Below are 16,749 nucleotides of genomic sequence, written 5' to 3'. Positions count from 1 at the left end.
ATGATGGCTGTATGCTGTGTATGATGTCTGTATGCTGTGTAAGATGTCTGTATGCTGTGTGTGATATCGGTATGCTGTGTATGATCACTGTATTCTGTGTATGATGTCTGTATCCTGAGTATGATATCTGTATGCTGTGTATGATATTTGTATGCTGTGTATGATGGCTGTATGCTGTGTATGATGTCTGTATGCTGTGTAAGATGCCTGTATGCTGAGTATGATGGCTGTATGCTGTGTATGATGTCTGTATGCTGTGTAAGATGTCTGTATGCTGAGTATGATATATGTATGCTGTGTATGATATCTGTATGCTGTGTGTGATATCTGTATGCTGTGTATGATAACTGTATGCTGTGTATGATGTCTGTATGCTGTGTAAGATGTCTGTATGCTGTGTATGATATCTGTATGCTGTGTATGATGGCTGTATGCTGTGTATGATGTCTGTATGCTGAGTATGATATCTGTATGCTGTGTATGATATCTGTATGCTGTGTATGATGTCTGTATGCTGTGTAAGATGTCTGTATGCTGTGTATGATATCTGTATGCTGTGTATGATGGCTGTATGCTGTGTATGATGTCTGTATGCTGAGTATGATATCTGTATGCTGTGTATGATGTCTGTATGCTGTGTATGATGTCTGTATGCTGAGTATGATATCTGTATGCTGTGTATGATGGCTGTATGCTGTGTATGATGTCTGTATGCTGAGTATGATGGTTGTGTGCTGTGTAAGATGTCTGTATGCTGTGTAAGATGTCTGTATGCTGTGTATGATGGCTGTATGCTGTGTATGATGGCTCTATGCTGTGTGTGATGGCTGTATGCTGTGTATGATGTCTGTATGCTGTGTAAGATGTCTGTATGCTGTGTATGATGGCTCTATGCTGTGTATGATGTCTGTATGCAGTGTATGATGGCTGTGACGTCATTGTGGCAAAGCCTTTGTGACGTTACTTCCTCATCTTCTCGTATTTTGGAGAAGAATTGACGTCAGTTCCCATGAGGTCAGATGTACTTTTCCGCCTTTCACTGCTGCTTTTACTGACCTGTTGTTTTCAGGTCTGGCCTAGATCCGGCTTCAGCTCTCGGGATCCCCTCGGCCCGGTAACACCCCGATACTGGCTTCAGTGTAAATAAGGAATGTTTATTTATACATACACACCTCAAAGTCCCTTCATTTGGGGGTATCACTGCACGACTCCCGCGTGAACCCCATTGTTGCAGCCCCCTTGGACCACCAGGAAACGTCTGAGCTGGCGTCTGCAGTGCCTCCCCCCTGACTCCTCCGCTGCGGACATGCCCAGGATTACACAATGCCAGGCAGCCTGTGGTCATGAGCTGGGATTAATGGTCAAAAACCGAAAGCAGCCCGCGGCTCTGGCGACGTCATGGGAGTGCAGCCCCGGCCCGGGGCGGGTCTGAGCGGGCCTACATAAGATGCCGAGGCAGAGGAGGGTGGACAGACAGCGGCAGTGACCCCCAGCAACACCTGGAGCTCCAGCACTGCAAGGGGCAGGAGCAAAGACTCACATCTGGAGCTCTTGAATACCAGGGTACAGAATCTCCAGCACCTGGGGAGCCACAGGGCCACATCTGGAGCACCTGCGTCTTGGGAGCCAGAAGAACACGCCTGGAGCATCAGCACCTCTGGAGGTGAAGGACAACATCTGGAGTCCGGTGCCAGAGGAACATATCCACATCTGGGGCTCAGCTCTCAGGAGCCCGGCGGCAGACCCCCATCCCTGGCACAAGAAGCGGGGTCCGAGTCCTCGCCCTCATCATGGAGGCGGACCCTCAGCACATGAAGACCCTTTATGATGCCCGGGGCTTCCTGACGTCAGTGCCAGTGCTGGACCCGGAGGAGCTGGAGGGCGCCAGGAGGGCCTTCGAGGAGCTGGAGGAGGAGTTTGGTAGGTGCAGGGAGGGCAGCCAGGGCCGGCGCTAGGCATGGGCAGCATGGGCGGCTGCCCAGGGCCCCCTGGTCTGGTCGCAGGAGGGGGGCCTCGCACCTTTAAAGACTTCGGTGTTTCGAGGCCCAGGGGGCCCCCTAAGAGTTTAAAGGTTCTACCCATTTCCCCTGCTGGCCCCTCTCACAGGGCCTAATCGCTGCAGCTGTGTGATGATGGCAGCGATTTGATAGGTACTTAAACTGCCCTTATGTGTGAAGTGCGCCCTGCCCCTGTAGGAATGAAAAGCATGATCTCCTGCAGGGCGCACAACAAAGAATAGAATTACTTCCTGTCACGTGAAATCTGATCACCTAGGATGAGGGAACACTGGGAAAGGAAGCATAGAGGTGAGAAAAAAGGGGGGGGGAGCAGATAGGTGTGAGTATGACAGAGACCTGGGGTGCAGGCAAAGAAGCAGACACAGCATTAACATGTGGTTGGAGCAATTCTTTACGCGTCTTACACCCAGCAATTAATTAGAACAGAGATTGAAACGGGCCCCATATCTTTTCCTATATTAATGTACTAACTTGACCTGCAAAAAAACTGCTTTAGTGTCTGCACAATGAGGTATGACACTTTTACAGGGTTGAACTGACCTATAGGGCAATCAAATCAGGCTGTGCCCAACGGTCTAATCTGTCAGGTCAGTATGTAGGCTGTCTTTTTTTATGTTTACAGGTCTGCTTTATGGTCATATGAGACTTTTTTAATGTTGATTTTCATGATATTTTAAAACAAACATTGCTTCCTGCAAACTCAAATATATGCAGTCTTCCATACCTTACACAATCATATACAGCATGTCTTTACAAATTAAAAACTGATATAATTTGCAAATACAGACATTTTTTTAGCTGTCTAATTCACTAACGGGGGCCGCTTTTATTTCGGTGCTGGGGCCTATTTCCTGTCTCAGTCTGACAATGTATGTTAGGGTAATACATGGCAACAAATTAGTTCCTGTTTGTGGTTCACGTGCTGCACTTAATTTTGCATTCCTTAAAAATCTTAGGTATTTCCAAGATGTGTGTTTCTGTCATTCGTTTCACAGCATATTACTCTTGTATGGTGCACACTTTGTATTGAGTTGCATCCAGGTCTTTATAACTGGCTACAATTGAGAGCTTTGTATTTGAGGCCGAAGGCAGTATAACTTTCTCACTGTGCCTACCTGGGGATCAAAAAGGTGTTCAGAATGCATGATCATTCAATACATGGCCTCTCTGCAGAGAACACAGAGCAACAGTACAGTATTCAAATTGCAGGTGTGATTCTGTGCAAATGTGTGTGAAGGAGGCACTCATTGGTCAAAACAGTGACAAGGTAAAAGAAAAATAATTTGTTGTTACTCATTCATCCGAAACAGCTAACAACCATTGACAAAATCAATTCTCCTGGTTGTTTTTAGGTGTATGTCAGTTGTATTATACTTCTGTTTTCAATCACGGAAATTCCAGAGAGGAAACAAAGTACTGGTCAGATTGTACTCTTTGTGGAATCACAGAAATTTAGATTACCCTGTTTAGGCTACACCCTTAATTATGTAGACCACACCCCTTTTAGAGACCCACTCATTTGTTTTTCAGCCAGCCTAAAGGCGTGGGCTGGCAGAAAGGGAGACAGGGAAGAGGAGAGATGGATGTAATGGGCAGAATCCTGGTAGAGAGATTAAGACCTGAGGTGAAGAGCATTACATTCAAGGATGTAAGAGGAGAAGAATCCATGCAAAGTGGTAGGAGGCCGGGAAACTTGGGATCTTTGAAATGCAGAGGTTCCTAACGTAACATTTAATAATTTGTTGTGTGCAAGGCATGCCTCACACTTCCTAGTGGTTTGGAGGTTTCACCCTCATCAAGAATACTTTTAAAAATGGCAGAAGATTGTATTATTGGCCCATTTTCTATATATTCATAATCCCATTCAATAGAACAATAACAATTTTTAAATCATTTAATGTATTTCTATTTAATACAGATGTAAAATATAGGTACGCATTTTCTAAGTATTAATTTTTAACCGTTATACTCACATCCAAACTCAGTAAGTAGCTTCTTGCAAAAAGGCTTCAACAATGCCATATAATCTGTGATCCCTGAATAAACTGCACCTTTTATAAAATACAGCAGCTCATCTCTTAATGAGAATTTCTAAGTTAAAATATTTCTCTCATGTATTGTTGGAGCTACACCAGTTTCCCATTGGAAAGGAAGTAGCCTTCAAGGCACTGAATACTGCTCACAACATAGGTCCTGAGTACCTTGGAGAAATGCATATGGTACACACCTAGGGGAGCTCTTCGATAAACCTCCTTGGGAAAAGTGGAAACACCTAAAATAAACAAAGAGACATGGAGTGGCAGAAGCTTTATTTCATTCCTTGCAAACTCTGAAACAATTTAGAAAAAAATTAAAACCTGGCTTTTTTCAACTATGTTGCCAATTAGCTTACAGCTGCAGATGGCAGTGCTACACTGGCATGCGCTATAAACAATATCAATATAATTAATGGCCAATTGAAAGGAGTTCCTATGATGTCACTTTCTGTTAAGTTAACTCGTATGCAAATTATAGGGGCCTCGCATCTTCCTATTCTGCCCAGGGCCCCATGAACCCTAGGACCGGCCCTGAGGGCAGCCTTATCTCTCGGGGTTTATTTATGAGGGCCTTGCGTCATGCTTGCACCATGCTGAGTGGTACATGCAGGAGGCAAAGCCCCAAGCCAAATTTATGAAGCTCCGCAAAGCCACTCTGCGTGGCCCTGAGCAGCGTTACACTGCGCCCAGAATGTTTTTTGCTGCGCTGTTGGTGCCACCATTCCCGTATATAAGCCCCTCGGTTTAGAGGCCTCTCGGTGTAGAGACTAACCCCCTCCTTGTGTCCCCTGCAGGCTGGGTCTAAACTGGGGTGGCAAGGTCAGCAAAAGAACGATGGATTGAACCCAGACCTCTTGACTGGGGGTGAATGTTTGATTTGCTTTGCACTCCGTCCATCATCCGTGTGTCTTTTGCTTTCTCACCCTGCAGGGAAGGAGCACGCCCAGTACAGCCTGCACAACGCCCACCTGCGCCTGCCGTGGGTGCTGGGCCTCGCCACCCACCCGCACACCCTCCAGGCCATCACCGCCGTGCTGGGGCCCCACGTGGTCCTGCTGGACTCCAGGTTCATCTGTAAATACCCGGCCTCCGACGTGCCCCACCGAGGGAACAGCGCCCCCTACGTGGCCTGGCACCAGGACATCAAGTAAGTCAGACTGCGGGGTGCTGGCTCCAGGGTGGGGGAGGGGAGGGCTCAGCAGGGCTGATGTGTCTGTTTGTACTTCAAGGGTGAGGCCAAAGGATGGCATTCCTGCCACCTGAGCCTGGTGACGTCTGATTAACAGGCTACCTGGTGGGCACCATGTGGTGTTTAATACACAGGGCGGGTTGGGAGGGGGGGGGAGGGGGGCACACACAGGGTAGATTACAGCGTCTTTCATCTAGGCAGTACATGAGGGCATATGGCTGGCTGCACTACCAGACACACATCACCGTCATCCTGTGCTCTCATGTGCCATCATGTGGCTTATTATGCCCTCATGCACCATCCTGTGCCATCATCTGCCATCCTGTCCCTTCATGTGTTATCCTATGCCCTTTGTATGCCATCCTGTGTCATCATGTGATATCCTGTGCCCTCAAGTGTCACCCTCTGCCCTCATGTGCTATTGTGTGTCCTCTTGTGCCATCATATGCCACCTTGTGCCCTCATGTTCTATCCTGTGCCCTCATGTGTCAAAACGTGCCATCCATGCCATGATGTGCCATCCTGTGTCATCAATAGCCATCCTGTGCCCTCGTGTGCCATCCTGTGCCCTCATGTGCCATACTGTGCTCTCATGTATTATCCTGTACCATCATGTTCGATCCTGTGCCATCCTATGCCTTCATGTGCCAGCCTGTGCCATCAATAGCCATCCTGTGCCCTCATGTACTATCCCGTACCCTCATGTGCTAACCTGTACCCTCATGTGCCATACGGTGCTCTGAGGGGTTATTCTGTATCATCATGTGCCATCCTATACCTTAATGTGCCATCATGTGCCATCCTGTGCCCTCATGTGTCATCCTGAGCCCTCATGTGCTAAGATGTGCCCTCATGTGCCATCCTGTGCCCTCATGTGCCATCCTATGCCCTCATGTGCCATCCTGTGACCTCATGTGCTATCCTGTGCCCTCATGTGCTATCCTGTGCCCTCATGCCCCAGGGTTTGCGGATGTTTGGCTTACAGCGTCCTCCTCCTTTTACTTCCAGGTATTGGGGCTTCGAGGGGGGCCCGGTGGCCTCAGTGTGGCTTGCCCTGGATGACGTAGACGCAGAGAATGGTGTGCTGCAGGTTATTCCAGGTATGTATAAACTCCCTTAGTCAATGCATGCATCACAACAGCCTGGAGCTTTAACACTGATTGGCTGAGAATGGGGGATGGGCTAATACTCTACTGGTGAGCCGCAATGTAACCACATAGGAATCTAGTACAGGGTTCCACAGCATGGGAGATAGATAGGCCATCTCTTTACCTTGAGCCCCAGTGTCGTGACATAGGGATCTGGGACAGGACTATACAGCAGGGGAGGCCATCTGTTAACCAAGGAGCCTCCATGTCGTGACATAGGGATGTGGAAGAGAGTTATCTAGAAGGGACGATAATGCACCTCTTTGCCAGAGAGTCCCGTTGTCATGACATGGGGATGTGGGAGAGAGTTATACAGAATGGAAGATGCTGCATCCATTTACAATGAGCCCCAGTGTCCTGACAGAGGGATCTGGGACAGGGCTATACAGCATGGGAGGAATGCCGTCTGTTAACCAGGGAGCCTCTTTATCATGACATGGAGTCGTGGGAGAGAGTTATACAGAATGGAAGACGGTGTATTCCTTTAAAGTGAGCCCCAGTGTCGTGACAGAGGGATCTAGGACAGGGCTATATAGCATGGGAGGAAGGCCATCTGTTAACCAGGGAGCCTCAATGTCGTGACATAGGGATGTGGGGGAGAGTTATATGAATGGAAGACCGTGCATTCCTTTAAAGTGAGCCCCAGTGTCGTGACATATTGATCTAGGACAGGGCTATACAACATGGAATGTAGGCTATCTATTAACCAGGGAGTCCCGTTGTCATGACATAGAGGGATCCGTGCCAGGGTCAGATTGGTAAGGGGGCACTCGGGCAATGGGCTGCTTTTTTGGGCAGCGTGGTGACCGATATGGGCTGTCTGTACTGCTCCACCCAGTGGGGGCCTGAGCAGCCTTTGCGGAGGCAGATGGACCTCTGTTACCCCCCTTTTACCAAGGGGCCGGAGGTATCATTCCCAGTCTCAGGCTGGCCCCGCCCATTAATGTATGCTGATTGAGCAGGGGCAGGGGGGCTGAGCCAAGTGGCCTCACTTATATTCAGGGGTGGTTCACCAGTGTAAACTGATCCAGCAACACAGAGTCCTAGCAACAATCGCATTTTTTAATCTCAGTCAAGTTAGGATAAAACACACACCTCTCTTATAGAAATCCCCCAACTTCTTTTTATAACACTTAAAACACTGAAGCAGTGTTTCAAAAAAAGATGGGGGCAGATTTACAAGTCAATTGCGTCACATTTACGCCGCTGTTGCGTCAATTCTGTGAAGTAGCGGTGGCGTAAACCATGCGCCATGTTGCGACTTATTTACAACCTGATGCATCTAGGGAGATGCGTCACGTTGTAAAGCCCTGCACCACATTAAACCTGCGTCAGGTTTAATGTATGCAGGGGGAGCTTTCCGTCGGAAAAAGCCTCGTAAAAGTGATGCTGTGAAGTCTACAAGATTTCACTGAGTCATTTTTCAGCGACTGCTGCGGCGAAACCTTACGCCTGCTTGAAGCAGGTGTAAGGAGTGGCGCAGCACGTTAGGTATGGGCGGTCCCTGAACATTGCTGGAGTTGCGTCGCGCTTGCGACATAACTCCAGCCATGCACCGACCTTACACCATCAGATGCGACACGCATCTGTCTAACCCTGCGCCACGGTGTGCCGCATTGTAAATGCGACGCATCCGTGGTGGCGCAAGGATAGAATTGCGTGTCGCATCGTTACTGGGGCATCCCTGCTAATCTGCAGGGATGCGCCAGTCCTTGTAAATCTTCCCCGCAATCCGTAAATGTGGGGCACTTTTTTCCGGGTGCCCGGGCCAACTCTTTTCAAAGCCAATCAAACCCTGACCCGTGCTTTACTGTACAGCTGGAGCGGGGGACACGAGGTCCTAACAGAGGGACGCTGCTTATGGTTCTACAGGCGGAGATGTCTTTGCCTGTAAACACGGGCACCACTGCCTTGAAAGAGTGATATTGGACAGGGTTGGTCAGACAGGGCTCTAGTATGACCCTACAATCTTCACCCAATTTGTGTCAGAGGCTAGACTCCTGGGGGCTGGTGAGGCCTCGATGAAAGATCCCCGGGGTCCTCGCGGGGGGTTCTAGTGTTAAGAGATGGCTCTGTATTTACTCAGCTTCCATGATCCTCTGTTAGATGGAAACATCCTTTACCACGCAGTCTTTTCCACGCATGCCTTTACCACGCATCTTTTACGCGCATCCTATACCACGCAGATGCCTATACCATGCAGTCTTTACCACGCAGATGCCTTTACCACGCAGTCTATTCCACGCATCCTTTGCCACGCAGATGCCTTTAACATGCAGTCTATTCCACGCATCCTTTACCACGCAGATGCCTTTACCACGCAGTCTATTCCACGCATCCTTTACCACGCAGATGCCTTTACCATGCTGTCTTTTCCACGCATCCTTTACCACGCAGATGCCTTTACCACGCAGTCTTTTCCACACATCCTATACCACGCAGATGCCTTTACCACGAAGTCTTTTCCACGCATGCCTTTACCACCCTTCCTTTACCACGCATATGCCTTTACCACACAGTCTTTTCCACGCATTCTTTACCACGTAGGTGCCTTTTCCACGCATGATAATTAAAGGTAAATGTGTGTATAATTATTGTGGGTGTGGCCCGTGCTGACACCTCATTTTAGACAGAGGCGGGGACTGCATGAGTACCCAGGCCAGGAATCAGTGCCCCCCTCACTCCAACCCCCCTTTCTTCTGCAGGAAGTCACAAACAAGGTGTCCTGGAGCACCACACAGCAATGACCCCCGGGAACATGCTGTCCACCAATCAGGAGATTCCGCGGCACCTGGTCGATGCAGAGAAGTCGGTGGAGTGTCCTCTTCAGGCTGGGCAGATGTCGGTGAGTTCACAGCGCTCTTTCGTTTCCTGGACTCATGTCTCACAGTTGTGGTTATTCCCACAGGCAAACAAGGGGTTACTGCAACCTTACGAAGTAACATGAAAATCCCTGATACTCGAGCCCGGTGCATTGTGGGTGTCAGGCAGACCAGTGATTCCCCCATTTATAAATGAGGCAGCCGGGAGGTGGGCGGGGCCAAGACATCCATCAATTTATGGCACCGCCCTTCCCATAATTAGCCTTTTGTCTCCATTACTGTGTACTCACAACGCCCCTTAAAGGTGCCCCAGAACTGTGTACTCTCACCCCCCCTTAAAGGTGCCCCAGAACTGTGTACTTGATAGCGCGCGCAGGTCACCCGGGTCACTAGTTTACCAATTTTCACCCCGCGTACTGGGCCCTGACGCGAGTGACCAAACTATGGTTTGCAGTGAACCGGGTGATTTCTTGCACGCCACTATGAGTAATCCGGGGGGTGATTCTTTCACCACTTACTATACATGTACCTGACTTACCACAGGCACATTACTCCCAACAGATCAGGAGCTAGCAGTGGACAGTGACAGGTTTCCTAGGAAAGAATATACTTTATAAACCACAATACATTTTTCCACACAGTAATCTGTAAAATAACCACAGACACCTGATGGGGTTAAAGGTTTTATCTAATAATTTTCAAAGTGACTATGTCAAGATAAGCAAGATACAAAATAACACGTCAAGCATTAGGATCACAACCAAAATATAACTGTGAACTAGAGCAAGGACCATTGAGTATAAGGGAATACCAAGAGATGTGAGTACTTAGAGAACACGCAATTCAACATAAGTATGAACTAAACGAGGAACCTAAAGAGTATACTTTGACTAAAACTACTTATGCTATTCTTACTACGTTCACTGCAACCATGCTAAGGGAAAAGGGAAAAACGGGAACACACTAATAATATATGACAGTTCGTTTCTTCCCTAAAGGTGGGGAGAGAAGTGGAACAATTCTAATAAACAATTTCATATAATTTGCATTTCAAAGAGATAGGGCATTATCCCAGGTAAGAGTGCTTTATTAAGGAAAAGAGAGAAAGTGAGAGAAAGACGCGAACCCACTAGCAATATTTACCTAATCAAGAATGAAGACTAACCCTGGCCACGGGTCAGCTTGGAAGGACGGGGACAAGGACCCTCAGAAAAGGAATGCCAGAATGCGAGCAGGTACAGCTCACGGATAGTCAGAACAGGATACCCCTCAGGACTTGGGTCGGGACTGGGCTTCACCAAGGTACGACCAACACCCACGGATTCGGAAGCAACGCCTGCGTTACCCCTCTCTGCAAGTAATCCGCCAGTAACCCCGATTGGGTTTTTCGAATTTCCCAGCAAAGTGCTTCGCCAGCACTTAAGACTATTTCCACCCCAAGGAGTTTGTGGAAAGTATGGACAGAGTGCTCCGTAGCACTCCAGATTGGGCACCTATAGAGTTCGTAGGGTCAGTGACAGGTCTGCTACTCGGACAAGTCGGACAATTTCCCTAAGCTATACTAGGGTAATTATACAGTTTGGGAACCCTTAGACCACCCACCAATGTTGCAAGTGACAATTTCTCACATTTTGATTGGTCAAGAGAGGTGGCTCGGACATTGTCACCTCCTAGAATTCAACGTTCCCATCATGAATTTAAAATTTGCTTATCCACCCCTTGGGTTCACGTTCCCATCCATAGGAATACAATAGAAAATACGAGTGTACAAGGCATTGCAACAAAGTCTCTAGGTTTCAAGGTGAGTTTCATCATCTTGTGCTGGGTTCTCAGGCGCATTGGGCTTCAGGAGCCAGCTGGCTTGTTTCAGCTTCTGCGCAGTAGAGTTTCTCCCCGGTCACATGACGGTGCCCAGCAGAGCCTCAAGTATGGCTCCACTCCCGATTTTCCCAGCCCCAGAGACGCGATACATGAAAAGTAAGCGAGAACAAATTAGAATCACATATAAATGATCACACTGTATACCATGCTAAATTTTTAACACACCCCTTACTTTATAACTTCTATAGCATTAAAGTTTTAGTGCGAAAAGACAGATAGGCGAAAGCAGCAGTAGCAGGCAGAGTGCGTGGTGAGAGACAAGCGGCCATGTTTGCAACAGTGCGCATGAGCACAGATTCCCTCCAGAATGCGAGTGCGTCACATCACATGAGTATGACCGACGCATGCGCAGACTGAATTTCAGCGAAGCAGCCATTTCTTCTAGTGCAAGCTTTGTTAGTATGAAAAGACACACAGGCAAGCCTCGTGGGGACACCCGCGTGTTGGGGAAAATGCTAAATAAATGACGAACAGTTGGATTAATATGATTATACATTAGACGAGGTTCATGAATGAGAGCAAGTCGCATTACGTGCGAATCCTTGCTCCATCATAATAACTATCCCACTTAAAGGTGCCCCAGAACTCTATACTTACTACCCCCCGCTTAAGGGTGCCCCTTGTATTGTGTACTCACTACCCCCCCTAAGGGTGCCCATGTACTCTACCTCCCTTTACTTACAGCTTCCTTTGAGGGTGCATCAGCACTGTGTACTAACAGCTTACCCTAGAGGTGCACCCACACAGTGTACTCACAGCTCCTCATTTGAGTGCACCAGCACTGTGCACTCACAGCTCCTCATTTGGGTGCACCCGCACTGTGTACTCACAGCTTACCCTGGGCATGCACCCGCACTGTGTACTCACAGCTTACCCTAGAGGTGCACCCACACAGTGTACTCACAGCTCCTCGTTTGAGTGCACCAGCACTGTGTACTCACTGCTCTCCCATTGGGGTGCACCAGCGCTGTGCACTCACAGCTTTCCTTGGGTGCCTCAGGACTATGTACTCAGTTTCCCCTTGAGGTGCACATCAGGTGGCTCCCTCTCTTTTCTCTGTCCCATATCCAGTGCTTAATTTGCGCCTGTGTTTTCCGGTGCTTATCTGTAAACACACGGTACAAAAGGAGGTGGTGATGGACGGAGCATCTGAATCAATCAAACACTCACACCCAGTCAAAAGATCTGGGTTTAATCCATCACCGTTCTTTAGCCCACTCTGCCACCCCAGTTCAGACATGGTTATATGCAAATCAGTCTGACCCTGTGCCTCATGGGAACAGTCCAGCCCGAACTGCCAAGCCATGTCTTCCCTGGACCGGAAACAAGCTTCCGAGGACCGGTTTCTGGCATTCCAGCCGTCTTCAGCCCGGCTTGCTTGAATCCAGTGGGAAAGTGAGCAAGGGACTCACGTCTGAGCATACCCTGCCACACTTATGGCGGCCAAAAGCGGTACAAAAGGGGGTGGTAATGGAAGGAGCATCTGAATCAATCAAACACTCACACCCAGTCAAAAGATCTGGGTTTAATCAATCACCGTTCTTTAGCCCACTCTGCCACCCCAGTTCAGACATGGCTATATGCAAATCAGTCTGACCCTGTGCCTCATGGGAACAGTCCAGCCCGAACTGCCAAGCCATGTCTTCCCTGGACCAGAAACAAGCTTCCGAGGAGCGGTTTCTGGCATTCCAGCCGTCTTCAGACCGGCTTGCTTGAATCCAGTGGCAAAGTGAGCAAGGGACTCATGTCTGAGCATACCCTGCCACACCTATGGCGGCCAAAAGTGGTACAAAAGGGGGTGGTGATGGACGGAGCATCTGAATCAATGAAACACACTCACACCCAGTCAAAAGATCTGGGTTTAATCCATCACCGTTCTTTAGCCCACTCTGCCACCCCAGTTGAGACATGGTTATATGCAAATCAGTCTGACCCTGTGCCTCATGGGAACAGTCCAGCCCGAACTGCCAAGCCATGTCTTCCCTGGACCGGAAACAAGCTTCCGAGGACCGGTTTCTGGCATTCCAGCCGTCTTCAGCCCGGCTTGCTTGAATCCAGTGGGAAAGTGAGCAAGGGACTCACGTCTGAGCATACCCTGCCACACTTATGGCGGCCAAAAGCGGTACAAAAGGGGGTGGTAATGGACGGAGCATCTGAATCAATCAAACACTCACACCCAGTCAAAAGATCTGGGTTTAATCCATCACCGTTCTTTAGCCCACTCTGCCACCCCAGTTCAGACATGGCTATATGCAAATCAGTCTGACCCTGTGCCTCATGGGAACAGTCCAGCCCGAACTGCCAAGCCATGTCTTCCCTAGACCAGAAACAAGCTTCCGAGGAGCGGTTTCTGGCATTCCAGCCGTCTTCAGACTGGCTTGCTTGAATCCAGTGGCAAAGTGAGCAAGGGACTCACGTCTGAGCATACCCTGCCACACCTATGGCGGCCAAAAGTGGTACAAAAGGGGGTGGTGATGGACGGAGCATCTGAATCAATGAAACACTCACACCCAGTCAAAAGATCTGGGTTTAATCCATCACCATTCTTTAGCCCACTCTGCCAACCCAGTTCAGACATGGCTATATGCAAATCAGCTTTCTATGGGTGCCTCAGGACTATGTACTCAGTTTCCCCTTGAGGTGCACCTCAGGTGGCTCCCTCTCTTTTCTCTGTCCAATATCCAGTGCTTAAAATGCGCCTGTGTTTTCCCGTGCTTATCTGTAAACACAGGCACATATGTCTGAGAAACCACCACATGGTGGCAGTGTGTGTGTATTTTTAACTAATAATCATTAGTACAGAACTGAATTATTTAATATAGCTTTAAAAAAATGACAAAACTTAAAGGTAAAAAAGTTACGCGGGCATTGCCAGCTGCAGTGGACCAGTGAGTAACACATTGGGCACTAGCACTTACATTTTTGGCAGATAAGCACGGCTCATATCCTACATTTCTCTCATCAGATCCACGACGGGCTGACAGTCCACGCCAGTGAACCGAACACGTCCCACAGACGCAGATGTGGCTTCGTTATTCGCTACGTCCCCACCACAGCCTACCCCGTGGAGGTGAGTACAATCCTCTCCTTCAGACTGTCTGAGTATGGTTGTGTGTCAGTGGGTTTATTAGATGACATGAGTGACAGTGTGGACTGTATGTGTTTGTGTGTGTGCATCCATGCACGTGTGTTTGTGTGCGCGCATTTCTACTCGCAACTGCGTGTGTTTGGGGATTTAGATAATTTTGGTTGTTAGTTATGTAAGAGAGGCATGTTTGAAGGTTCAATAGTTTGGGCATTTAGGGAGTTTTTGGTTGTTAGTTGTATAAGAGAGGCAGGTTTGAAGGTCAGTTGTGGGATTTAAATAGTTTTGGTAGTTATATAAGAGAGGCAGGTTTGAAGGTTCAATAGTTTGGGGAGTTAGATAGTTTTGGTTGTTAGTTATATAAGAGAGGCAGGTTTGAAGGTTCAATAGTTTGGGGATTTAGAATAGTTTTGGTTGTTAGTTATATAAGAGAGGCAGGTTTGAACGTTCAATAGTTTGGGGAGCTAGATAGTTTTGGTTTTTAGTTATATATAGTTTTGAAGGTTCAATAGTTTGGGGAGTTTGATAGTTTTGGTTGGTACTTATATACTGGTTTGAAGGTTCAATAGTTTGGGGATTTAGATAGTTTTGGTTATTAGTTATATAAGAGAGGCAGGTTTGACGGTTCAATAGTTTGGGGAGTTAGATAGTTTTGGTTGTTAGTTATATAAGAGAGGCAGGTTTGAAGGTTCAATAGTTTGGGGATTTAGAATAGTTTTGGTTGTTAGTTATATAAGAGAGGCAGGTTTGAACGTTCAATAGTTTGGGGAGCTAGATAGTTTTGGTTGTTAGTTATATATAGTTTTGAAGGTTCAATAGTTTTGGGAGTTTGATAGTTTTGGTTGGTACTTATATACTGGTTTGAAGGTTCAATAGTTTGGGGATTTAGATAGTTTTGGTTATTAGTTATATAAGAGAGGCAGGTTTGACGGTTCAATAGTTTGGGGATTTAAATAGTTTTGGTCGTTAGTTATATAAGAGAGGCAGGTTCGAAGGTTCAATAGTTTGGGGATTTAGGATAGATTTGGTTGTTAGTTATATAAGAGAGGCAGGTTTAAAGGTTCAATACTTTGGGGATTTAGATAGTTTGGGTAGTTAGGTTTTTCTATGAGAGAGGCAGGTTTGAAGGTTCAATAGTTTGGGGATTTAGATAGTTTGGGTAGTTAGGTTGTTCTATAAGAGAGGCAGGTTTGAATGCTAGATAGTTTAGGGATTTAGCTAGCGCTGGTACTTAGGCTGTTTTGAAAGAGAGGGAAGGTTTATGGTAAGTTTTTGTTGTAGAGTACACGTTTTAGAGATTCGGTTGATCATGCCCTTTTCTCCCTCACTACATGACACCAGTGTAGGTCCTCTAATATAAGGTCTTGTATTCTCCCACGTCTGAATGCCCTCATTCTAATGCACTTCTCTCCTCTCTGATTCCAGGACCCCGAGCGCCCCCGCTCCTTCCCAGCCACCGTACTTGTTGCAGGAACAGACGAATTCCAGCATTTTACAGATCATGCACCCAACTTTTTCTCCAAGACCTTCTGACACCTCTACAGAGCATCATCAGGAGACACATTCCTCTCTTCATGTAGTTCATAACTGCCAGTAACATACTGCTGCATGGTGCAGGTTCATTCCTGATCTCAGATGGAGCCCTATAGGTTCAAATATGTATTTCCTCTTTTTTAACATCTTGCAGTGAGCCTTAATATTGTCTACAATAATGTTTGGATGGTAGGCCAAAAGGTGCTGCAACTGTTACCATAAAACAAACAATTGCGGTTTCAGAATTGATAATGTGAATTCCTTTTTGCACTGCATGGCACTTTCATTAGAAAACACAAGCCTGCATCCTGTTTTTGAATCTTAGCTGCCTGACTATATGTAATTCTATTTTATTAAGGTTTATTTATTGAGCTAAACACACAGCTGGAAGACAGATTTACAGTCAAAAGTGTGAATGTCTTTTTGTACAAAAGTAAATTAAAAATGTATCACTACATTTTGGATAAGAGTACCACTTTTGATTTTCAACACATCTAGATGATTCCAGCTTGAGAAATATGTAACGAGGAGGCTGGTCTCATTTTAAGCTGGTCTCATTTTAAGCATGAAGTTGGATACCTGCCGCTACTTTAGGAACTCTAGATCAATTTAGATCAATTTACTTTGATCTAGAAGTCTAGGAGACGTCCCACTAGGACCATCTTCAGCCTTCCTCATTGCCACTGGCCTCACTAACAAGCCCGCACTGGTACATATCGATCATTGAGTGACTATATATATACATATGATATGATTGACATAAAAGAGGGGATATATTCTGTGGTAATGATGCAGTTTTCATGCAGGATGCCTCTGACAAAGAGCTCGAGGCCCGAACCGCGTCTGCACTGGACTACTGGGTACATGTGATTCACTAAAGTTGCCTGTATCTTTGGCGCTGTTTGACAACTCTTCACAAGACTTTCCAACGAAGGGTCACGGTGGGTCTTGTTGTGCATGGAAAGTTTTAGGGAGATCAGTCAAGTAGGGGCCGAGCATTAAGGGGGTCAACAAAAGTGCCTTTTCAATGCTAATTC

The 16,749-nt window shown here is 47.2% G+C and overlaps 1 protein-coding gene across 1 annotated transcript; it reads left to right on the top strand.

The window, feature by feature from the left end:
* The first annotated feature begins 1,790 nt into the window (after positions 1 to 1,790).
* LOC147726737 (phytanoyl-CoA dioxygenase domain-containing protein 1-like) lies at positions 1,791 to 15,712 on the top strand. Its single transcript, XM_086962981.1, has 6 exons — positions 1,791 to 1,920; positions 4,985 to 5,201; positions 6,252 to 6,343; positions 9,097 to 9,236; positions 14,060 to 14,164; positions 15,605 to 15,712. The coding sequence occupies exons 1-6, from the start codon at positions 1,791 to 1,793 to the stop codon at positions 15,710 to 15,712; spliced, it is 792 nt and encodes a 263-aa protein (XP_086819107.1).
* The last annotated feature ends 1,037 nt before the right edge of the window (positions 15,713 to 16,749 follow it).

The sequence above is a fragment of the Lissotriton vulgaris genome, chromosome 3_1, assembly GCF_964263255.1.
Source record: "Lissotriton vulgaris chromosome 3_1, aLisVul1.2, whole genome shotgun sequence".
Taxonomy (NCBI): Eukaryota; Metazoa; Chordata; class Amphibia; order Caudata; family Salamandridae; genus Lissotriton; species Lissotriton vulgaris.
This window is presented reverse-complemented; position numbering and strand designations above follow the sequence as displayed.

Bases quoted from the DNA above. Each gene is read 5' to 3' on its own strand.
- LOC147726737 (XM_086962981.1), top strand. From the start codon at position 1,791: ATGGAGGCGGACCCTCAGCACATGAAGACCCTTTATGATGCCCGGGGC. The intron at 9,237-14,059 runs GTGAGTTCACAG...TTCTCTCATCAG, and splicing joins TTCAGGCTGGGCAGATGTCG to ATCCACGACGGGCTGACAGT. The intron at 14,165-15,604 runs GTGAGTACAATC...CTCTGATTCCAG, and splicing joins CCACAGCCTACCCCGTGGAG to GACCCCGAGCGCCCCCGCTC.